The following is a 26,066-nucleotide window of genomic DNA, read 5'->3' as shown; positions in this document are numbered from 1 at the left end:
AAATATTCTACATTAGGTAAAAGTTTCCCTCTTCATTTCACAGTACTCACTCACACAAAAATACAACAGATACAGTGATTCTCTAAAAGCACCGAATCCTGTAATGGTCAGTTCATTTGTTTGATGAAGAAAACATGAATTATGATAAAGTGTCCACCAACAGCGGTAGGTTTGGCTTATCTCAGTGTGATACATCTTTAGTATTTGTTGTGACATGAATAGTATTAATTTATGCTCACAAACAACATCCCAGCAGGCAGAGCCACATGCTTCACTGATGCTGCTGTTGACTCTCACCTGCTGCTGCCTGCCTCTGGTTGCCATGCCAATCTACTACAAGTCTGCCTAGGGCTTGACACAGCTTCATCATTAGCTACTGTTGTCACAAGGGGATATTTCAAGCGCTCACCCTGTCTCTATCTGCGCACTGTACACACAGCCCCGACCTTTACTTTTCTCACTCCAACGCCCCATTCCTGGTACAGTAGATGCTCCAAGCAGTTCTCCACAGCCCCCTGCTAGTCCAGCTTCTGAGCCCCTCATCGGACCATGTCCCTAGACTGTAAGATATTACCATATCATGAGAGGAGAGCCTCGGGCGGCAGCGTCTATGTCTTTAAGAGAGAGAGTCAGTGAAATGGAGAAAAAGGCATGTGAGTGTGAATTGATTATGGGCAACATTTGTGCCTTATTCTTAGCGCTTCTCCTCCTGAGCACTGCTGCACCGGCATGCACAGCATCCCTCCGCACCTATCGCTGTAGAGCACGCCCCTCTCCTCGGCCCGCACGCGCGCACACTCACACACGTGCTCGCCGCTGTCACACACGCGCAGTGCTGTCAGGAGCGCCGCGGCTGGAGCACAGCCATCTCGCAAACAGGAGGATCCAGCGGAAGAGCAGAGAAAAGACAGAGCGCGAGAGAGACAAAAGGGAAGGAGGACGGAGAAGGAGAGGAGCGAATAGGAGTGCGGGGACTGGCACGAGGACGGACAGACCTACGAGCTTTGTGAAGAGCGGCAAAGCCAGGGAGGAGGAGAAAGCAAACGAGAGGAGGGGGAAACAGGAAACGCGATCACTTTGAGCTACAGCGGTCCGTGTCGCAGCATGGGCAATGCACCATCCCAAGGCATGTCAACCCTTTCTTAATACACACTTCTCCTGCAGGTTCAGTGCTGTGGGGGCTCTGTGATGCCCCGGCGTCGCTCTCACTGTCTTATTAAAGCAGAGGATGGGGGCTGGGCCAGGGGCTTCTGGAGAGACATCCCTTGAGGAGCAGTTAATGGCACTAGGCACGGCTGGATATAGGCGTGTGATGCGGTGTTGGATGTGTGAGGACTGGACCAGGCGACAGGGGCAGCGTGAGAGAAGCAGGTGGTGCGTGTGGGTGTGAGTGTGGAGGGAGGTGACTCGTGAGACCGCTCCCTGCCAAAGAGTCAGAGCCCTAAGTGTGAGGGAAGTCCATTTTACCAGGGAAATCACAACAAGGAAATGTTATCTCACATAATGAGCTTAATAGTGAGAACTTGGCAGCTCTGCTTGGACTAAATGGGGGGATGGTGCTGTGGATGGTTGGATGGGTGGGTCGTCCGGAGATGCTAAAGTCCCTTGAGCCAGTATCTGCTGTTATTTTGCAGGATTTGTCAGGTTACGTTGGCTTATAACTCCATCTTAGTCAATGGCAATCTTTCTTCTTCTCCTCTCTGATCCAAAGCTGTCATCGAGTCGTGTTTGCATGTGAATTTAATGCATGCAACGTAGCTTATGTGCAGGGTAATGGGAAGGTTACACCCCGAGGAAGCTGTTCTGAGCTTAGATAAAATGTGCCGACACGCTGAAGGGATTGCTGTGGCTGTTTGCAAAGTGTGTTATCAAGATGTCACAAATAACAACTTTAAAGTAATGGTTTGAATCCTCGCCGTACAAGGAGTACAAGAGGGCTTGATCCAGTTTTTACGTCCCTCCTCTGTCTCCCTCACCTCTTCTCTCCGCCTTTCTTCCTCCTACTCTTCATTACTTGCATGACCATCACCCAGGGACAGTCTGGTAGCTGGTGGGGAGCAAGGCAGGCAACATGAAAGACAAAGACAAAAATAAGGGAACTTCTAAGGATGCCAAGCCCAAAAAGGGGTTGTTTCGGCTGTTTTCAGGTGGGTTGAAGATTTGTTGGTGGTTGGCTTTTAAAATTGCATGTTGTGTTTGTGGTGTCAAAATGATGATAGCATTCAGGAGGACTTTTTTTTTTCTCTGCTCGCGGGTTTGCTTTTCGCTGTTGACCTTTCAAACGTTTCAGTCTAAAATGAGAGGGCTAATTTCTGGAGTCTGACACATTTATTGTTTCCTCAAAGCGCAGAGGAAATTAGCAAAGACCCTGGTGATTCCAGATGCACGCGTTCGAGGCATGAGACGGGCAGAACAGCTGTGCATGTGCGAGACAAGGGCTCTCACTGTGAATGAAGGTTGTTCTTAGAAGTCTGACTTGTAATACTTTGAGCCACTGAGCTACATGTTATTAATTTATCATACATATTATGTAGATATAGCATTTGATCTCTGTTTTTTTACATTCACATGTTTGGGTAATAATCAAGGAGCATTATTCAATATTGTGGTTTTTAACAAGATACATTTAACTTTTAAAATATAGTATATATAGATGTTTTTTTTCTTTCTGTTGCTTTTCTATAAGTATTGCATTGTGTACTATTACATTTTCATTTTAATCTTGAATGTTTGATATTGCGGGCTGCTTTCGATTCCTTGGAAGCAAATGATAGTATGTTGGCATGTTTTGTACAGCTTAAATATAATAAACTATAGAGTACAGAGAGCTTAGTATTTTGCTATTCTTTAGTGTTCATGTTTATCCTAATATACTATGGCTTTGCGCACAGACACTGGATCTTTTGGCTTTATGGTTTTGTGTAATATCATGTATGTTCAGCTTAGCTCTATGCCAACACACAGGGCTGTCGGCTAATACTCTGAGCTGGAGTCTGGGAAGAGGCTCTGCAGCAGCTGGAGTTCGAGCTGATGAGCTGCTGCTGCTGCTGTGTGAAGGCTATAGTTGTGAACAAGAAGCATTGTGGATGATTATGATGAGTGAGCGAAATGGAGCTGGAGATATTGCAAATGCCGAGCGGCTCACATGCAAAATGGGACCACTGCCAGCAAACGCAAGGCGGCGAATCATTAAGCGAAATATCAAGAAGTAACCGTGTATAATGAGGGATAATGATGGGACAAGATCTCGTGCCACAAGATCTCATGGGTTAAAATTGCCACAAGATTTAAAAAAAAATGGTTTTAAAAAAAAATGGCTTATTGTGCAACGATGACAGCAAAAATTTAAATCAAATACGGTAAAATAGAATATATGAAACCAAAGTTGTGCTCTGAACTGTACAATGCATTCAGATTACATTTATTGTAATTTTCTACACATAAAAAAACGAGATATTTCCCCTTCAAAATACAGCATTAGTATAAAAAAACCCAAGGGACATGAATAGCTCTTTTTTCCAAATTGATATTGAGTATTTGATTTTCAGTACGGGTTCTATCTCATTAATTTCATCCATGGGTTTCAGAGTATAAATAAATGTCGCTACAGCAATTAATAACTTGAAACAAAAAATACATATATATTGAATGACGAAAAGTCTGGAGAATGTTTCAAGAATGTTTCTTTTAAACAGCACTTTAATGTGCAGTTGGCAGATAATGAATACAGTGAAGTACTGTACACCACTGTTGTACTGTATCGGTTCTAGCCACCAAATTGTCGAGTACAAGTACAAGCACCTGGAATTAAGCCAATACCTGATACTGGATCGTCTTTAGCTCATCAAAGTCGTACATTAAGAAGCAAACCAAAGGAACTTGTTAATGGCATCTGTTAATAAGTAAAAAGTATATATACGTCTACTATGGTGGGAGATATATTGGAAAAAAAGTAAAATATTGTTGCTATGGAGATATGTAAAATGACAAATTCAAGCATATAGTCCAGGGGTCACTGATAAACTTTCACCGAGGTCCAGTTTGAGAACATTTCCGCAAGCCATGGTCTGGAACTTTTCTGCAACTTTGCCACTGAATATATTTTAATATATATTGTTATATTATAACATGAAGAGTATTATAATAGGCCTAGTTATTTTTCACAATTTAACCAATTCATTATATTTTATATCAAATAGTCTAATGATGGTTTTGAAATAAATGTAAATGTTTTATTGTTCATTTAAAAGTTTATTTTAGCTTGAACGAGATGTGAAGCAGAATTCTGCTCAGAACATCACACACTGGACTCTAACTTTCCTCTGCCCAAACCAATGAAGCCATGTGATTGGCTGATTGGCGTTCGATGCAAACACCTTTACATTCCTCTTGTTGCTCTAAAGAGCAGAAAAGTTAATTGTGGCAAAGGGAACTCTACTCGCTGCTTCTTTCTTATTCAGTCAGAATAGAACAGACATCACAATCTGACGCACAGTGACAGGCCTCAGGCTCGTGGTGCCGGTCGGGCTCTTGTGTGTTTGGGAAGCGAAGGAAAGAACCAAACTCCCAGTTCATTTGAAACAATTTCTTTACAGCCCCTCATCACTAACAAACAAGGAGTCTCACTGCTCTTTCTGCTTATGCTGTTCACTCCAAAGTTTCATGTCAGGGGTTCTGGTCCAGAAGGGACTGCGTTTAGGTCCAGATCTGGACCGGAGTCCGCTTATTAGTGACCTGGGATATAGTCTATAAGAAAAACTATGTAAGGATGCTTCAAAAAGAGTAGATTCTATATAAAAACAAAACAAAAACACATTCTTATTTGTACTTTTGGTGTGATACAAGCACATGTTTGATTAATTCACTTTAATGTTCTCGCAAGTTTCATCTTTGAGATAATCCAAATGTACATTTATTTTATTATCCCATGTAATTCTGGTCATAATAGATTAATTCATGTTTTAAGTAGTATTATCCCATAACTTATCCTCTTGGTAGCATAGTAACACTGTTTAACTAAATGTATATTTTAGATTTACACGCACCTGTTGTACTGTTGACTCTCTTCTTTTATTGGACAATATTTAACCATCTGCTTTTTACTGTGGGCAAATCTGTAGGAGCCCTATGCATCGTTGTATTGAATAATTGTCATCGCCACCACCGCCGCTATTTGTCCACAAACAAACACATATTATGTCTATCTCGCAGAAGAGAATGGTTTTAATCCGTCCGTCCTCATTGTAGGAGCACACCTGCCCGTCTCCCAGGTCCATGTCACACAAAGCCCCATGACTGCTGCCCTGTGATTGGCTGCCGATGATGCAATGTTTTATGACAGAGATGCTGCATGCTTTGAGGGCATTTATGGGGTAATTGCCCCTGCTGGGAATAGCGTTATTCTATGTTGTACTGATGCTTAACTCAATCAGCGAAACAAAATATTAACATAATATTCAAACTGTGGAAATGCTTGGACCCAGTTAGCCGTGCATAAATTGGTTGAAATACATTGTGACTGTGGGGTGGATTCTGCCAGTATCTCTTTCCAAAGCTGCAAGCTGTTCCTTATGGTGTCCTCGCTTCATGCCGAGCTCTCCTCGCAGCAAGTTGTACGTTCCTGTTGTACACCCACGCATAATTTGCATACATAAGAAGAAAAAAAAGGATCTATAACACATTTAACTCAAAGTCATATGTCTCTCAAAAGCACAATAAGCACTTTTCAAGGACATAAATGATTTTGAATGTAAAACATGACAAAGAGCTTATAAGGGCAGGAATGTGGGATGGCTCTAAACACAAGGACCGAATGAATTTGGAAAAAGGTCTGTTTGTGATAATGTCAAGTTAACAGGGCATATTTTAAACGTAAAGCTTCAACGTTTTAGGGATGACTTTAACAGCTAGTACATACAGTAACTTACATTCAGAGGTGTTATAAGACCCCATAGTGACTGTTTCCAGAGTAGTTTGATTACCTCAAAATGCGAGTGACCTTCCAAAAAAGCAATTTTGTTTCATGCTAGTTCTATACTTACTAATACTTTATGAAGACATCCTCAAACTTTCGATACAGTAGGTGAGATTAGCTCCGTTCACAATTAGTTTCCAAGAAATTACCCGTGACAAATGAAGCCTGCCTAAGTTCACCTGGAAGACCTAACTTAAATCTGCGTCGGCCTCCATGGAAGGACCCCTCTCCCCAGCGCCATCATCGCACTCAAGCGGGCGCCCGCCTGTCCCTTATCCCAAAGAGGTTATGCAGTTTTTCCCGGCCAAGAAGGAGGGTGAAAGGACGGGGGACGTCTGTGTCATGGCCCCTACACCTGCTCCTCATCCCCAATCAACGCTCTCAGTGACCGCTCCAATCAACGCCCAGGCGGTGGCATTTAAGCGCTCAGGCAGATGGCTCGGTCGCTTCAAACCGTATCTGCGACCCACCACCTCCCCTCCTCCTCCTCTGTATCCTAATCATCCTCTCTACCTTCTCTCCACATCTACCACCACCAGTCTCCAGGCTCCGGGGGGAAGGTATCTAATTCAATCAGATCATGGAGTGCCCATGATTGCTACGCCTTCCACCGGGGTCTGAGCGCCAAATAAACTTTGCAATAAAGTTCGCTAAAACATCTTTTCTGCTTTTTTCTGAGTCTCTCCAGGGTGAAATTACTAGAATATTCAGCGACGACTCTCAATTCACACATGCACTTCAGACTACTCATGATAGTAACATTTCAAACCTGTTTCGACACAAAGGAATAGGCTTGATACTTGATACCAATTTTGATACCACAGTGATAGTAATATACTGCTCATATTCACTTTTATATGTTACCGTGTAGTTTTATACTAGTTCTGATTAAACTCAAGATTATTTTAAAACTAAGGAAACATGCAATTTTGTTCTGTTTGTTATTTTTCTGTCTGATAATCCTTCTTCAGAGTCAGAACATTGCCAGGATGGTTGTTCACTCTGTATTCTCAGCCCTCTGAACGCTCTCACCAGCAAAACAAAGCTTGTAACCAAGGAACCAAGATCCTTTCAACACGATTACTTTTGTTATTATGTACAAAACACAAATCTCAAGTGTAATTATGCTGCAGTGGTTACATCAAACTTGAACCTGTGTATTTAATGTATAATGTAAACATTCGCTGAATATTGCATATGACAAGCTTCATGCATTCTTTATCGACCAAGTTGCCGTCTCCTTTTCTTAAACCAGACAAGCTGTTGATTTGACAGTAGTCCTTTGCATGACTTGACAATTGTAGCGCAATCTGTTCAGGTAATGTGTAGTGATTTTTAATTTGAGGAGAAGAGAACACTTATTGAGCCGGTGCTTGGTTTCAGAAAGTCCAAAGAGGATTGCTAGTGAGAGATTAATAAGTGAAGAAGATACTGTTGAATAATATTTAGTGTACCTTTGGGAACTTCTATAAGAGGAGTCATACTTTAATAAACCAGGGAGTTATCATTTTAAAATGTATGCATTATACATATAAAAATATGTTTTTCTGTGCAAATGACTGAAATGATTTTCTTTGGACTCTTTGTGCTTTGTGATTCTGTCATGTCTTTGTGATTTTACTGAAACTATTTGACTAATAGCTTGAAAATAGCACCTTTAAACTTCTTTAAATTAAAACGTCTTTCTATAGAGAATTTCTTTACAATTCTTAAACTACTATTTAGAAACAATAACTATTCAACATGTAAATAATTTCGCTCCTAAGACCACATAAGGTGGAGGCGTTGACAAGAGAGTCGGCGTAAAAGATACATATGCTCAGCACAGACGTGTGCAGAGGCAGATAGCGCGTTGACGTCTAGGGATGGTCAAACATGGAAAGAATCAATCTAAAAGGGATGTGCCCATCCGGGAGACGCCGGTCAGACTGGCAATGTCAAGTAAATATGGGAAAGAGTGTCTGGAGTGTCTGCCAGTGTGGTCCAATAGATTTGGTTTTACATCTGGCTGATCACTAAGCACAGACAAAAATGTATTACTCATGTCAGCTCTACAAATAAACTTGTCTTGCCCTAAATCCCTAAGTAATCCCTAAACAAACCTTATAATTCATGTTTGACACATCACTGTATGTAAGCTAGATACATTTAACATTTCTTTACTTGCATTGCTATCAGATGTATTCAACTAAAAAAAAGCAAACTAAAATACGTAGCATAAAATTCAAAAATGTAATATCAAACCTGCTACCTGTGGGATAAACCAATCAGGAAACCCAAACCAGTAAAACATTTTAAGAAAAAGTTTAAGGGGAAAGAAAGTACAAAGGCTACAAAGGCTCAGTTTGTCTCAGCAGGCGTCTTGTTCTGGTCGTTTGAAGGCAACGCTCCGCTCCCCTGATCCAAACGCGGGAACAAAGCGGTCTAATACCTGTCTGATTTTCACCTGGTGTTTCGTGCTGACTGAAATAGCAGCGCTGCAGACTCCGTATCTTAATGCGCGCTTGAAAAACGGGGCGGCTCGGTGTGTCAGCCTCAAATACATCTGCGCAGGACAGCAGCGGTCTAAACATAGACAATGTAGATCATGTCACACAACTCCCCACATCCCACCAGTTGTGTTTTGGACGTCCTCCCCGTGGTTAACTATTAAAAATTAAAACGCTTGGCTGTAAATGGAGTGAGTCTACTGTAAGTCTCATATAATTGTGGCAAGACTGGGCAGGTTTAGTGATGGCCAATTATTTCCAGTGTATGGTGTGGTTCCAGGTGTGGTTTCCTGGAGATAATGATCTTTGTTGAGCATATAAAAAATTGAAAATGAATTGATATTTAATGGACTTTCGAATCGCAATGTCTCAACCTTAGTTATATATACAGTTTTAAAATTGGAAGCGTACAAGAATACAACTTTACAGCCAGAGAAACGGTCAAGAATGATAACCAATTATTGGACTGTTTTGTTGGACTGCAATTTCAGACACAATCGGCTGTCCAATTTACAGCAGCACAAACTGAGCAGAACATTCAGCCCTCTTCAACTGATAAACTCTTAGATGAATTATACATTAGTGCTGTAATTGTCATAGCAGTAATAGCTTTCATACAATGTTCATCTTACGAATAAAATACATGTACATATTTATTTAAAAAAACATGATCATTACACTTGTATTGCCCTTTACAGGCTTAACAAAGGCTCTCAAAGTGCTACACTTTAATAATAACTTTACCACAAGTTACCTCAACGTATTCAGAAGCCAAAATCTATTGGCTTTTTTCTGCTTTCACTTCTGATTTCAAGAAACTCAGTCAGTAACAGCTCAAATTTTGATGATTTGGACCAGATCAGCCTCAGTTCTGCCCCTCGCTGGACTTAAATGTTGGAAGATATCTTCTCTTTCCGGTTCCACTCCACAAACACCAATTTGTTTTACCAACGTTCCATCACACACTTACTGAAAGTTGTTTGTGAATAAGTACCACTTAGTGAACAGGGCATCGAATCTGTGTGAACTGCTGCAGTTTATCAGTCAATAGTTTGGGCAAGTAAAGGCCTGAAGCTCATATTTACTCTGAATACCTTCTAAAGATTTATATTTTACTCCCTGTTAATAAAAGATTTACCTTCAGAAATATTTTTTGTCATCACAATTAATGCAAGCTATATTTTTGAATTAAATTTTCATGTGTTATGTCAGTTGATGTCCAATAAAACAAGTCCAGCATGAATATTGTTAATAATATTCATGCTTTATGGAACAAACTTGCTTTACTATTAAATACTCTATTTTGGCTGGAAGTTTAAGTTGTGTCCGGTTAAAATTGGACTCCGCATGTCATATTGGAACATTATGCATGGGAGGTTATCTTTTAAACATTCTGCCATCAATTTTATATCATAACTCTTGCCTCATTTTATTCAGCATACCCTATTCATTTTGCAGAACTATATATGCCATTTAAATGCAAGTCATGCTGTCAGATACGCCGTGTTTCCTTCTTCCTTTCTCGTTTCCCCCACTAGGAGCTACCCTACTCTCAGGAATCCCATTTGCTTGTTATCGCCTGATAAACATGCAATGACTTATAAATATTTTGGATTTATGCACCTGCATTCGCCCGGCTTAGCCAAGAGGAAAATGTCTGGCCCTTGCTTTGCCATCGAAGCTGCACAAACATTGCATGCGAGTTGGGTGGACAAGCCAAACCCACTGCCACAAACGGTTAGAGCATCTACCGTGATAAGGTCGGGTTTATTTTTATTTATTTATTTTTCACTCTCAAGCCCACATCCTGTGTTTCTCCAAGTCAGTGTAGCTGTACTCCTCTTTCATTGTAACGCCAGGAAGGGAAGCCACACGCTTTTAAAGAAGTACATTTGGCATCAGCAGTTTTGAAGCCCATGATATGTGATAATGGAGATGAGATGGATGCACAGTGGAGAGCTTTTCTTTGATTCTGAGCGGAGATGGGAATTTGTGCTATAAGCAGAAGGTGTGAAAAAGGCTTTGCTGACGTTGGAGGACTTCATATCTCCTTAGTTTATTATTTTTGCTCTTCTAATATTGCCTGTAGAAGTGAGTCACTGGCTGGTCATGATTCACCCCGACTAAAATTGCCTCCTATTGCATGACCTTGTTCAATAACAGAAGCTCCGCTGAGGATGGCACACGGCGGTAATCAGTGACAATGTGAGAAAAGGTTACAGCAAGGAGAGTTGAAGGTTGTCTCATACGGAGCTTTTGGTTCTTCTTGTTTGCTATTGTTCGATTTCTGTTATTAAAAGGATTATCCCCATAAGTGTTACATCAGTAAGTCCTTATTGCTTTGGTTGGGACGGGATGGGCCACATGCACAACAATAGGGTCGATTAGTTCTTAGTTTCGATTGTGTCACAGATATTGAAACGAATACCTGCGCAAAATATGTAATTTCAGTTCTTTTCAACTTACTCTTCCAAGTTACTCACGCTTGACATATAGAGTTTAAAAACGTTCTATTTACTATTTCAGTCTTTTTCTGTACCATTCCCACCTGGTTAGATTATGATGGACACCTGGAGAGTGTAATAGCTCCCAGTCCTGCATGTTCCCCCATTGTTACTAAGGAAACAGTGGCTACAGGAGCGGTGGAGAGGCAAGTGGGTAACATGATCGTGAGCTGTGAGGGGCGGGGGTTAAACGCTGCTTAAATTCTTGATGCTGTTTATATTAACTTTTTTTCCCAGAGGCCACCGTGCGTTGTTCAGGTGGCACTTCATGGACACGTGTGCACATTGTGTCGCGTGTCAGTCTGCCCCGACCCTGAATGTCTTACCGCAGTGAGCAACGGCGCATTTAAATTTGACACTAGAGACATATTCAAGATGAATAGAGAATAAGAACGTTCACTGACACCGTGATCTACATGGTTAAATGTTCTATTGACCGTCAGTAATCAATAAACGAATTGATCCAAATGAACTAATGATCTATTTATAATTTATTCTATGACTATGAGTATTTTTGACAATTTTTGTTTCAATTTTATTTAACACTCAAAGGCACCTTGAGACTTTGAAACCATTATGCATGCAGAATTGCCAAGACTTTGCAGAACACATCTAATATTCCTGTGTTTTCAGCAGTCTTGACTCTGTGCTGGCAGACAAAACATTCAAGTTTCTCTAAAGAACAGTAAGTGTAGAGGAGCACCGCTTGTTTCCCTCTGTAAAAAAACAGGGTGTGGCATTGTGTTTCAGTTGGCCACTGCTGATCCAAACTAGCATAAAAAACTGCACCATTTTTTATCTTTAGTCAGTGTCTGAAAGTAAAAGGACTGAATAATCACACTTTGAATGAACGTTTGGACAACACATGTTTACATTTAAAACCCTTTTGTCCCCATGTCATACTGATTGATATTATTGTTGTTTGCCATGACAATAATTGTGTAAGTTGTTCTGGTGTTAGTAATAGAAGTAAATGGTTAATATCACTTTTTTTGTCTTAATCTGAATTTTTCTTTTATGTGAATTTTTCAAATCAAGCATTTTTAAAGGCAAAGGTATAAAGTGATAGTTTTACAGTCAAGTCACTTTTTTGGACCTTAAACTTTTACATTTACAGGCACATTTCTGATGGATTGCCATTATATCGTCTTGATATTGTTAAGAGGTATAATAAAAATTTAATATTGAGATGCTCATTTTTGTCAGCCAGAACTATTTGATAGAATAAGAAATATCATTCTCTTTAGTAATCTTCAAGTTAAGTGTCTTTTCCAGAATATTGGATGTAAATCCAGCTTCTAAATGTCATAAAGATTTGTGTTTTAATACTGAGAAGCTGCTTTAGGAAGTTCTTACCTGCACTGATATTGCTCTCCAATCTGTTCTGCTAAACAGGAGCAACACAAGTCATTCAGGCCGCTGTCATTTTTTATTATTTATTGCCTTTCTAATAACAGGACTTGGTAATGAGTGGGTGGAATCAAAAGCTTTGTGGATGCAATTGCAGCAGGTGTTTATGAAATTATCTCCTGCTCTTTTCTGACTCCCCCATTTCACACAATGACATAATTAATTTCAGCCGTATTCCTCTGATTTCCATTTACTCAATAACAAAGCTTCACAAATTCATAAGTTATTTGATGCCACGCTTGCCTCATTGGGCGTATGCTTTGGCGTATGCGTTTACAGGATTCATTAAAAGACCATCCCTTTCACTACTTTGACAAATAAAAAGGAGAAAAGATTATTCTGGGACACTCGGGGGGTTGTTTTATTGCTTAGTGCCCTCCCCGTGTTGTTTTAAAACTGCTCTTTTTCTAACCTTCTGTCATGCAACAAGAGCAGAACAGTCAAGTCACATTTGTAGTGTGGTAATTTCATTTTAATGATTTCAAATGAGAAACGCTAATCTATATGAACGTTTAATTGGCAATTGTCTATCGTAAAGCAACTTGATTACTTGCCCACATAGACATACTGGCATGTGAATTGACCTAAACACTAATGGCAGTAGTTTGTGCTATTGGTTCTATAATTAAGGGAGTGAATTATTATTTGCACATTTTCAGTTTCTAGCGTGCAAAGTAACCTATGACACAAGTTTATACCAGGTGTCCTTCTGCTTTTGAAATTCATGGGAAATTATGCCTATAATTATAAATTAAAGCCCCAGTAAGTATATTTTACGTTTTAGCCAAATAATAGACTAAAATAAAAGCATGTTGTTATTGTTTTTTTGCATGTTAAAAACGTCCATCCTTACTGTGGCCTTGCATCACCACAAAACTGACTTGTAGGCCTGGAGCTGCCTCCTCCTGCTTGTTTCCATGGAAATCTTGTTCCTTAGAACCTGGAAGTACCATCACATTAGTCCTGTTCTCAGGTCTCTGCACTGGCTCTTGTGGCTCAGAGAATAGACTTTAAAGCAGCTCTGCTTGTGTACAAGTCTCTCCATGGCCTAGCACCAAAGTACATTTCAGACATGTTAGTGCCATATGAACCATCTCGGACTCTGATGATCTCAGGGACCAGCCTCCTGCTGGTGCCTAGAGTCAGGACTAAACATGGACCGGCCTCCTGCTGGTGCCAGAGTCAGGACTAAACATGAACCGGCCTCCTGCTGGTGCCAGAGTCGGGACTAAACATGGACCGGCCTCCTGCTGGTGCCAGAGTCGGGACTAAACATGGACCGGCCTCCTGCTGGTGCCAGAGTCGGGACTAAACATGGACCGGCCTCCTGCTGGTGCCAGAGTCGGGACTAAACATGGACCGGCCTCCTGCTGGTGCCAGAGTCGGGACTAAACATGGACCGGCCTCCTGCTGGTGCCAGAGTCGGGACTAAACATGGACCGGCCTCCTGCTGGTGCCAGAGTCAGGACTAAACATGGGGAATATGTGTTTTAGTTTTATGCAGCTAAAATCTGGAACATTTTTCTGAAGATGTGAGACAGGCTTCTACTCTGACAATGTTCAAATCTAAGCTGAAAACAGTTTTGTTTAGCTGTGCATTTGACTGAAATGATTTTCTTTGCATTCTTCTCTTTCATGTCTTAAACTGTTTTGTGATTTCTCTCATGTCTTTGTGATTTAAATGCATTTTTACCTGCTGTGTGAAGCACTTTGAATTGCCTTGTGTACGAAATGTGCTCTACAAATAAACTTGCCTTGCCTTTGGCTATAATATTCACCAGTATGCCATAAAACGTATCTATCCCCATGGAGAATGTTCCTGAGTATGATTTTAACTTTCTATTTCCATGGAATCAAGTTTTTGCTTTAAACAATGAAGCATTTGAAATATGTTTCAAAATTCAAACTAAAAGACTTTAAATTAATGTGGTGTTAGTCTCAAGTTGTTTACCAAAGGAAGTTAGACTTGCAAATTCTCAAGGACCTTTGTAGTTATTATGTTGCCCACAGGAGAATAAAAGTGTATTTTGTTTATTTGAAGTTCATCCTGTCTGCATTTGTAGTCTGCTGTGGTTTTGAATGTTTAACACAGATGGCCCTCGGAGATGGGGAGGTTCACACAGACTAAGTGCTTTTCAACTTTTTACATAATTTCATTAGTCTTATTACAAATGATCATTCTGTCATATTTGTAAATCACAAAATATATAATGTTAGCCTTGATATGTAGCAATAACTAAAATATTGTGATATTGCATCGTCAAAAGACACAGCAGCTAAAGACACAGGGATAACTACATAGACCATGATCCTTTGCTCATTTCAGTGTAAACATCATGAAAAAATAAGTTATTAAACACATATTCTTAGGAATATGACAAAAATGATTCACACCAAAGTTTTGTCAAAGCATTTTGAAGGAAAAAATGGTCTTATCAACAATTCTGTTAGCATCTATTAAAATAAATATCGTACAGCAAAATTTATATTGTGATAATATTGTACCATATGTTTACTCAATAACAAAGCTTCACAAATTCATAAGTTATTTGATGCCACGCTTGCCTCATTGGGCGTATGCTTTGGCGTATGCGTTTACAGGATTCATTAAAAGACCATCCCTTTCACTACTTTGACAAATAAAAAGGAGAAAAGATTATTCTGGGACACTCGGGGGGTTGTTTTATTGCTTAGTGCCCTCCCCGTGTTGTTTTAAAACTGCTCTTTTTCTAACCTTCTGTCATGCAACAAGAGCAGAACAGTCAAGTCACATTTGTAGTGTGGTAATTTCATTTTAATGATTTCAAATGAGAAACGCTAATCTATATGAACGTTTAATTGGCAATTGTCTATCGTAAAGCAACTTGATTACTTGCCCACATAGACATACTGGCATGTGAATTGACCTAAACACTAATGGCAGTAGTTTGTGCTATTGGTTCTATAATTAAGGGAGTGAATTATTATTTGCACATTTTCAGTTTCTAGCGTGCAAAGTAACCTATGACACAAGTTTATACCAGGTGTCCTTCTGCTTTTGAAATTCATGGGAAATTATGCCTATAATTATAAATTAAAGCCCCAGTAAGTATATTTTACGTTTTAGCCAAATAATAGACTAAAATAAAAGCATGTTGTTATTGTTTTTTTGCATGTTAAAAACGTCCATCCTTACTGTGGCCTTGCATCACCACAAAACTGACTTGTAGGCCTGGAGCTGCCTCCTCCTGCTTGTTTCCATGGAAATCTTGTTCCTTAGAACCTGGAAGTACCATCACATTAGTCCTGTTCTCAGGTCTCTGCACTGGCTCTTGTGGCTCAGAGAATAGACTTTAAAGCAGCTCTGCTTGTGTACAAGTCTCTCCATGGCCTAGCACCAAAGTACATTTCAGACATGTTAGTGCCATATGAACCATCTCGGACTCTGATGATCTCAGGGACCAGCCTCCTGCTGGTGCCTAGAGTCAGGACTAAACATGGACCGGCCTCCTGCTGGTGCCAGAGTCAGGACTAAACATGAACCGGCCTCCTGCTGGTGCCAGAGTCGGGACTAAACATGGACCGGCCTCCTGCTGGTGCCAGAGTCGGGACTAAACATGGACCGGCCTCCTGCTGGTGCCAGAGTCGGGACTAAACATGGACCGGCCTCCTGCTGGTGCCAGAGTCGGGACTAAACATGGACCGGCCTCCTGCTGGTGCCAGAGTCGGGACTAAACATGGACCGGCCTCCTGCTGGTGCCAGAGTCGGGACTAAACATGGACCGGCCTCCTGCTGGTGCCAGAGTCGGGACTAAACATGGACCGGCCTCCTGCTGGTGCCAGAGTCGGGACTAAACATGGACCGGCCTCCTGCTGGTGCCAGAGTCGGGACTAAACATGGACCGGCCTCCTGCTGGTGCCAGAGTCAGGACTAAACATGGACCGGCCTCCTGCTGGTGCCAGAGTCAGGACTAAACATGGACCGGCCTCCTGCTGGTGCCAGAGTCAGGACTAAACATGGACCGGCCTCCTGCTGGTGCCAGAGTCAGGACTAAACATGGACCGGCCTCCTGCTGGTGCCATAGTCAGGACTATACATGGACCGGCCTCCTGCTGGTGCCAGAGTCAGGACTAAACATGAACCGGCCTCCTGCTGGTGCCAGAGTCAGGACTAAACATGGACCGGCCTCCTGCTGGTGCCAGAGTCAGGACTAAACATGGACCGGCCTCCTGCTGGTGCCAGAGTCAGGACTAAACATGGACCGGCCTCCTGCTGGTGCCAGAGTCAGGACTAAACATGGGGAATATGTGTTTTAGTTTTATGCAGCTAAAATCTGGAACATTTTTCTGAAGATGTGAGACAGGCTTCTACTCTGACAATGTTCAAATCTAAGCTGAAAACAGTTTTGTTTAGCTGTGCATTTGACTGAAATGATTTTCTTTGCATTCTTCTCTTTCATGTCTTAAACTGTTTTGTGATTTCTCTCATGTCTTTGTGATTTAAATGCATTTTTACCTGCTGTGTGAAGCACTTTGAATTGCCTTGTGTACGAAATGTGCTCTACAAATAAACTTGCCTTGCCTTTGGCTATAATATTCACCAGTATGCCATAAAACGTATCTATCCCCATGGAGAATGTTCCTGAGTATGATTTTAACTTTCTATTTCCATGGAATCAAGTTTTTGCTTTAAACAATGAAGCATTTGAAATATGTTTCAAAATTCAAACTAAAAGACTTTAAATTAATGTGGTGTTAGTCTCAAGTTGTTTACCAAAGGAAGTTAGACTTGCAAATTCTCAAGGACCTTTGTAGTTATTATGTTGCCCACAGGAGAATAAAAGTGTATTTTGTTTATTTGAAGTTCATCCTGTCTGCATTTGTAGTCTGCTGTGGTTTTGAATGTTTAACACAGATGGCCCTCGGAGATGGGGAGGTTCACACAGACTAAGTGCTTTTCAACTTTTTACATAATTTCATTAGTCTTATTACAAATGATCATTCTGTCATATTTGTAAATCACAAAATATATAATGTTAGCCTTGATATGTAGCAATAACTAAAATATTGTGATATTGCATCGTCAAAAGACACAGCAGCTAAAGACACAGGGATAACTACATAGACCATGATCCTTTGCTCATTTCAGTGTAAACATCATGAAAAAATAAGTTATTAAACACATATTCTTAGGAATATGACAAAAATGATTCACACCAAAGTTTTGTCAAAGCATTTTGAAGGAAAAAATGGTCTTATCAACAATTCTGTTAGCATCTATTAAAATAAATATCGTACAGCAAAATTTATATTGTGATAATATTGTACCATATGTTAGTGTTACGACTATTGTGAGAAAAAACATCACATTTGAATGATTATTCATGATTAGTGACAGTGAAATCTTTAATTCTCGTTCACTCCCATTGTCTAACATGACAATTCCTCAAGTTTGTGACGAGCTTTATGAAAGTGAACTTTCTGAAAGACAAAATTGGTTAAATTGAATTTGACAAAAACAGTCTTTTTTTTTTAGACTACAGTTTGAACTAGAAAGACAACATTTAGCTTTTTTTTTTTTTTTTTTTTTGGTTCTTACTGATTATATTGTGACCTGAATAATCACACTTATTGATTAAGATAATAATCTTGACATACCTATATGGAAGTTGGGATTATTAACAGGTATTCAATGTGCTTCTACTACGTTGAATACTGTATATGGAAATGTATGCAACATAAGTTGGAAGTATATTATACTCCAACATATAAATGCACAGCTGCTTTGGGGGGCAAATATACTTAGTCAGTACTTAGTCAATATTATCCAGCTGCCATAGGTGGAGAGTCACAACGTGGTTAGTATGTGCTCCAAGTTATATGTACAACATTTTCCATTCAGCCTTATTATAATGTGAACTTAGAATGCCATTTATTTAGTTCTGCATTTAAATTGTAACTTGTATTGTTATGGAAAACATTCTTGGCCATTGCTCCTTCCTTGATGGAATGTGCTGTTTGCAAATCCCTTGTGTCGACATTTCACAACAAAAATATTCATCCACTTTCTGAATTTGAATTTGCCAATATCGCAGCTTATTCCCACCTGCAGTGCCGGTGTGTTTTTTTTTCATCCCACGTTGAGCGGGAGCGAGTGCGTCATGTGTGTGGCGTGTGTGTGGCGTGTGTGTGCGGCTTGTGTGCGGCTTGTGTGCGGCTTGTGTGCGGCTTGTGTGCGGCTTGTGTGTGGCTTGTGTGTTGTGGTAATAACAGCCGGCTCTCTTTGAATGATTCATAGGAGACGGAATACTAATGAGAAACTCTGAAAATGTCTGGGAAAAGCCACGCCGTGCCCTTAAGGCGTCACTCAGCCCACGGGGAAAAACATGGTCACCTGCTCTTGTCTTAGTCAGCCTCAGACATGTTGATGAAAAATGCTTAGTGATGCATCAAGTTGGAAGATGACAATGATTAAGAACTCATTTTTTTTCCTCGTCGAGCATTGCATTGTTACGACGACGAGGCATGACACTTGCACAATGCAGAGTTGATTGAAAGCATTAGACGGGACTGGAATAGATTAATCATTTCTGCTTGACAAAAGATGAGATTGTTGGAGAGAAAGTAGGACATGATCTTAACTGAAGAAGGTCAAATCAGCGCTGAGCAGTGGAGAGAGAAGGGCAGGCAGCCTTCAAAATGGGCCCCATCGCTCTTTTCCATATCCCTCCTCTCCTTCATCTTTCGGTCCTCGTTTTGCCTTCACGCTCGAATATACCTGATGGCGCCTGAACATAGCATGAGTCTGTATTGATTTCCCCTTTGGTCTTTGCTGTGGTTTGACGTAGGAGTCTGGGGCCGTGCAGAGCGACCACAGCCCTTTGTTTGTTCTGCTGAAGTTTAAGATTCAGATGCATTTTAAGTTGCTCCGCTCTCAAAGAGATTTGACAGTCTGGTTTTAGTCATTCATTGTGGTGCCATGGATTTTTGATTCAGTTTTTGGTATATATAGATTTGAGGCAAAAGCCAAAAAACACATACAAGCTTTTGTCTGATTGTATTGTACTTTTTTCCAGCTCTTTGCTTGTATTTCCTTGCATTAGCAAATCATATAGAACAAGGAATATATTTGGTTCCAGTCATCAATTCCAGAGTTCATACTGTGTGCCGCTTGCTTTTTGTTGAGCCCCTGGTAGTAGTAAACACTACAATACAGTATTATTGTTTGCTATTTCTCTGGTGCAAAATACTGCAAGCCATTTATTTAGTTTAGAATGGGTTTTTCAACAGAGGACAATGTGCTTATTCAATGAAATATTGCGAGAGACAAACACAGAGCAACTGAAGTGTACCATACACTTCCATTTGGACAGAATGAATAATAGAAATGAATGTGTTGATACAAATAAATGCGTTATGGAAGATAATTTTGCTTTGGCGCTTAGACCCTGGCAGGGAATTACAAGCGATGCATTGTAATTCCCTGCCAGGGGCTTGGACTCGTCCCTCTGGGCTGTGTGAACTGAACAGCTAACCGGAGGAGCTAGGAGCTAGGAGCTAGGAGCTAGGAGCTAGGAGCTAGGAGCTAGGAGCTAGGACAGAGATGTGTGAGGCAGCGCAGCGGCTTGAGCATTAGACGATCAGCAGTGAGCGAGGATCTGAGGAACCATTGTACCTTCTGAAGCTTGTGAAGGTTAAGCTTGTTTGGGCAGACTTCCAGTCTGAACTTTCACTACAGCTTCATCTTAACATCAAAGTGACAACAAATATGTTGCCTGTTAAAAGTTGATGCTTTATGATTAAAAAAAGAATATAACATGTAAAAACTAAATTTTCTCTAGAGGCCATCCTGCTTAACTATGGGTTTCAGAATGATAAAAATAAAGACTATTGCAACAGCTATTTAAAACAAATATGATATCTCTTATAAGAAAATAAGAAAAAGGAACTGGAAACAGGAATCTGAAATCCATTAATTATGACATTATGTCAAAAAGGCTAAATTTGTATATAAATTTTATTTCAGTTTTAGTTTAGTGTTTAGGTGTGCAATCAAAACAGTGGTTCATTTTATGTTTTACTTTCTTTGCTTCTCTATTGATTTCTATTTCCCTTTTTCAATGTTTACTGAATGTTGAGAAGAAGCCCAGCTATACTAACAGCCAAAATGTAGTATTTGCAAGCTTTCTAATACGAGCCAAACATGGGACCAGAGCTTGCTGAGATATGCAAATGTAAAACTGAAAAAGTCAACAATGGACGCTCTCTCTCCATGTCTTAAAAAGGCTTTGTAGTCTGTATACAACTTATTATATACAGCAGCCCTGTGCAAAGTCATATAACCGGAAGGAGGGGTGCAATTAATTAAATTCAATTACATTTATTTTGGAACCCCCAAAATCACAACAGCAGTTGGCTCGATTGGCGGAAATCAAATAGAGAAGCAGATAAAACAATGTTAACTGGAGTTTAGCGAGTGGATTACTGTCCCAGCGTCCCCTGACCTTAGACCCTCCTTCTCAGTGTGAAAAAAACCTGTGATAACCTGTGAAACCACAGTGAAAGGAGCGCTTCTGCTCCCATGAATGGACAAGGCTGCAGATGTTCATTTCCAGATAAGACTGTTCCTCCAGGCAGTTGAGGAGCATCCTGGTCTACAGGTCAGGGCTGTGAGATTGGGCATCTAAGGTGCAGTGGCCACTGGAACGGCATCAGCAGTGTCTGAAACAGTAGAATGAGAAAAGCAGAGGAAAGTGCTCCAGCTGCTATTTTAAATGGATTATTTTTAGCTATATTACACAGATGAAAGTAGGCTCTTTTACAGGTTTTATTTATATGTGCTTTGAATGAGAGCGCCTGGTCAAATAAGACTCCAACGTTTCTTACTGTAGAACTGAAGGCTACACTGACATTGTCCATTCCAGATTTGTATATCCTTCACACAAGCACTAAGTCTGTCCACCTAATTGGTCTGATCCGGTTTCATTGATAAATTTAGCTGTGTGTCATCTGCATTGCAGTGTAAGTTAATACCATGCTTTCTGATAATGTTACCTAATGGTAGCATATGAAGAGTAAACAGAATAGGACCGAGTATTGAACCCTGCGACACACCGTAGCTTACTTTAGAACAAAATGAGGAGCTCTGGTTTACGTTAACAAACTGATACCTAACCGATAAATAGGATTTAAACCAGTTGAGGGCTGTCCCTCCGACACCTACATCACATTCTAACCTCTACAGTAGAATGTTGTGGTCGATGGCGTCAAATGTTGCGCTGAGGTCCAACAGGACCACGATTGAGACAGTCAGGATTTGAACCAGTTAATTAACCCAATCCAGTCCGTTTTATTTATATAGCACAGCATAGAAAACATGAAAAAAAAAGACCATTCTAAAACTACCCAGAGACTTACACCCTGGTGAAATGTAACTTTAAATTGGTTGTCTCTGTGGCATCCTTGTACACCTAATGTTAGAATATGAATAACTTGTTTTTATTTCCCTTCTTTCCATAGACAACCCTTAACACTCGGGGCAAGTCATAATTCAGTAGTAAACCCGCTCGGATATATCACTGCTGCCTCCGCTCCTGTGTTGGTTTTACAGCTCCATTGAGTTCAAAGGTCTTCTTTTATCACTGGTTTGTTTGCCCTTCGTGTTAATATATTCCTCTCCTCCAGTTTGCCAAATCCCGCTCTCAGTATTACGACTCTTGGCTGGAGCAGTGGTCTGTACTTTATACCCACAATGCACCGTGCCTCTCTTTTACTTCCATAAGCATAATCATAATATACCTCCATCACTGACATAATACATTTAATTGGATTGAAGCTAAAAAAAAAAATGATTTTGATAGACAGGAGATGAAAGATGCAGATTTATTTTAAAATCACCTACAGTAAATCTTCCAAAAGGCTTAGGGGGCATTACTGTGTGTGCTTTTTTGCATATTATCATTTAGAATTAGGGTGGTAATTGGCTGCTATTCGTTGCAATTGATGAAAATTGCAGAAGTGTGTGCTGGGAGTTTATAGGAACGCTTCATAGCTCGCCTTCATGTGGCATGCAAAACCACGCGACGAGACCTTAATCTGTAACCATGACACCCACCAGTCAATTGGTTTCTGATTGGGCGACATTCACATTCACGTTTTCCTGCATAATTTTAATTTTGAGTTCACTCTACCGCTGGAAGTAGATTTGTGGTCGGATTACGGCAAATTCACTCTGCATTATCGATCGGCAGCCCGGCTTGTAATAATAGCACAGACATGGCAGCAGCTATTATTATAACCAAGACGTACTGAGAAGGCTGTGTGGTTTGGGAATAATCAAATCCTCGGCTTCCCATTATTTGTATTCAACCAAGTTTCTTTCTTTTCATTTTAGTGATTCAGGAAATTACTTCAACTCATTACTGAGGATCCAAATATGATTACGGTTGATGTCTAAAATCTAATTTCAGTAGCCATAATAATGAACACAAAAAGTCAAATTAAACCCTATGAATAGCTTTCTTTAGTTTGTTATTTGCTTTTTTCAGTCCACATGAATTCATATCATCATAAATGATATAATAAAGGAAAAGTGCACTAGTAACTTTTATCTAAATACAGTGCATCTAGAAAGTCACTTTTATCACTTTTTGTGATGTTATAGCCTTATTCCAAAATGGAGTAAATATGAATATTTTTTAATATATATTATTTTGCCTCAAAATTCCACAAACAATACCTCATAATGACAACGTGAAAGAAAGTTGTTAGAACTCTTTGCAAATTTATAGAAGATAAAAACACAAAAAAGCATATAAGTATTATTTTGTCATGACCCTCAAAATGGAGCTCAGTTGCATTGGTTTTACCACTGATCATCCTTGAGATGCTTCTACAATTTGATTGTGGTAAATTCAGTTGATTGGACATGATTTGGAAAAGCACTCACCTGTCTACATGAGGTCCCACATAAACCAAGCCATGAAGTCCAATGACTTTTTTCAAGGCACAGATCTGGGGAAAGGTAACGGAAACAAAAACATTTCTGCAGCATTGAAGGTTCATATGAGCACAGTGGCCTCCATCATCAGTAAAGGGAAATAGATTGGAACCACAAAGACTCTTCTTAGAGCTGGCTGCCTGGCCAAACTAAGCAATCAGGGGAGAAGGGCCTTTGTCAAGGAGGTGTCCAAGAACCCGATGGTCACGCAGACCGATCTCCAGTGTGTGAAGAAAAACAACCATCTCTACAGCACTCCACCAATCAGGCCTGTGTGGTAGAGTGGCCAGACGGAAGCCTCTCCTCAGGAAAAAGGCACACGAGAAACCGCCTGGAGTTTGCAAAAAGGCACCTGAAGGAGTCTCAGACCACGAGGAACAAAAATCTCTGGTCTGATGAAACAAAGATTGAACAGTTTGGCTTGAATAGCAAGCATTGGAGGAAACCAGGCACTGCTCATCACCTGGCCAGTACCATCTGTGAAGCGAGGAGGCAGCATCAGGCTGTAGGGATGTTTTTTCAGTGGCAGGAACTGGGAGACTTGTCAGGATCAACAAAAAGATGAATGCAGCAGTGTACAGAGACATCCTTGGTAAAAACCCTGACCCAGAGCACTCTGGACCTCAGACAGGGCCAAAGGTTCAGCTTCCAACAATCCAACAGGCCTAAGCACAGCCAGGATAACAAAGGAGTGCTTACAATACAACTCTGTGAATGTCCTTGAGTGGCCCAACCAGAGCCCAGACTTGAACCTAATTGAAAATCTCTGGAGAGATCTGAAAATGGCTGTGAACCGACGCTCACCATACAAACTTATTTGGGTTGCGAGGTTCTGCAAAGAATGGGAGAAACTGCCTGAAAAAAGGTGTGCCAAGCTTGTAGCATTAAACTGAAAAAGTAGCTGTAATTGGTGCCAACGGTGCTTCAACAAAGTACTAGTATAGTATAAAAAAAGCTCAATTGTGAATAGTTGTACAAGTGCTTTTTGAGGTTTGTAGGGTATAACGTTGAGGCAAATAATTAATTTGATTTATTTTGGAAAAAGGCTGTAACATTACAAAATGTGGAAATGTTTTCCGGATGCACTGTAGATAAGTTTAATGCATTACTGGGGAACATTCCAGGCAAAGCAATAACATTTAATACATAAAGCTGGAGGCTAGATACAAAAAACTACACTAGTTTATTTATTTCAAAGAAACATTTCTGGCTTGGAGCATAAAAATATCCATACTTTGTCGAGAAAGCTTAAAGTATACTCACTCAGAAAGTCGTGGATATAGATTTTTTTATTGTCCATTTACAAAGCATTTCCAGACTGTATCATTCATCTCTTATGCAGTTTTATCTGTAACATTAACTCTGCTGTTTTTTATCTCTATGGACAAGATCTGTGTCTTAGGACATTTAGCTACTATAATCCAAATTTCAGTTAAGCATCATTCAAATTGACCATGTTTCCCATACAAGTTTGTACTAATTTTATTTAGTTAAATTTTAGTCACAATTGATCCTTTTATGGAGGACTTTATCTGTGCTTTATTATAAAATTTTTGGTCTGCATCAATTGTAATCTTATGAACGCTGATAACTTTTGAAACGATCAGAGCAACAAACACAAAAATAAATAAATAAACTATTGAGTTGTCCAGACAATAGTTTCCCTTTTTTGTCAGTTCAATTTAAAAACTTTTACATCCATTATCACAACAAATTAACCTTAAAAAGTGTTAAATGTTAGCTTACATCTCGCTTCGGTCTACTGTGTCACTAGGACATTTGTCAACCTTAGTGTCTTACCTCAAACACGCTCTAATTGTAGAAAATGTCCATGTGCGCCTTCGTTGGGACGGGACCACTCTGCAGCGAGCACCTTGGGGCCGCCAGCGCTGTCTGTGCAATCAGGACGCCATTGAGGCCAGCCTTTCATCTGGGGCCTTTCACTGCAAAAACCTTTCAGAACGCGAAGAAAAGCAAGCGATGCGAGGAGCAAGATGGAGGGGAAGTGCTGGAGCTGCCCTGAGCGAACCTCTTCAGTCCCACTGTGAAAAAGCGTACAGTGATGAAGGGCCAGATTTGCAGAGAATTCATCCAGATTCATAGGAATACCAAGGAAAACAGGGCAAACGCTTAGAGCCTCTCTTCTTGTGTCTATTCACTTTGTAAACGGTCAGGAGGTTGGGCCCCCCATATTACAACAACAGACTCATTGGGCCGTACAGTAAATGTAAGAGGGTTGTCGTCTTCTATACAGCTACTTTCATTGCAGTAAGAGGCGTCCATGTGTTTGGTTCGGTGTTGGGCAAGGTTTCGTTGCTTTTAAATGGATTCTGACTATTTGTTGTTCCCCATGGAGGGTGTGTACGGGGATGAAGGGGACTACCAGGTGCTGCTCCCCGATGGACAGGCGGTGGGCCAGCTGTTGTGGCTGGAACAGGCCGATCCAGCTGCAGAAGGTAAGCGGTCAAAAGGGGGCGGAATTTCAAAGCTTGCTTTTATCGCATCACATTGAAACTGAAATAATTTTGTGCCAAATCCATTATTGTTGCCAGCTTCTGCACTGTTGGGCCATGTTCAAAGTGGCAATCTGCAGCCCAGTCGAAGCCAAAAGTTTCATTTGCTGGTGTTCTGTCATCAGGCCTGTTGTTTTTTTGCTTTGTGTAGCATTTATCTAACAAACATTAGGCTTATTTGCCACTCAGAAATCATTT

At 40.5% G+C, this 26,066-nt stretch overlaps 1 protein-coding gene across 2 annotated transcripts in view; it reads left to right on the top strand.

The window, feature by feature from the left end:
* The first annotated feature begins 821 nt into the window (after positions 1-821).
* srcin1a (SRC kinase signaling inhibitor 1a) overlaps positions 822-26,066 on the top strand; it is a 134,288-nt gene continuing 109,043 nt past the window's right edge. For both annotated transcript variants that reach the window (XM_072442989.1, XM_072442988.1), the window contains exon 1: positions 822-1,126. In XM_072442989.1, the coding sequence (XP_072299090.1) occupies positions 1,105-1,126 (22 nt within the window). In that variant the 5' untranslated portion in view covers positions 822-1,104. The remainder of the gene's footprint in view (positions 1,127-26,066) is intronic.

The sequence above is a fragment of the Eucyclogobius newberryi genome, unplaced genomic scaffold, assembly GCF_026437365.1.
Source record: "Eucyclogobius newberryi isolate DKJ021-1_F unplaced genomic scaffold, fEucNew1.0.hap1 SCAF_13, whole genome shotgun sequence".
NCBI classification, from domain to species: domain Eukaryota; kingdom Metazoa; phylum Chordata; class Actinopteri; order Gobiiformes; family Gobiidae; genus Eucyclogobius; species Eucyclogobius newberryi.
The sequence above is the reverse complement of the archived record's forward strand: the minus strand, read 5'-3'. Positions and strand labels throughout refer to the sequence as shown.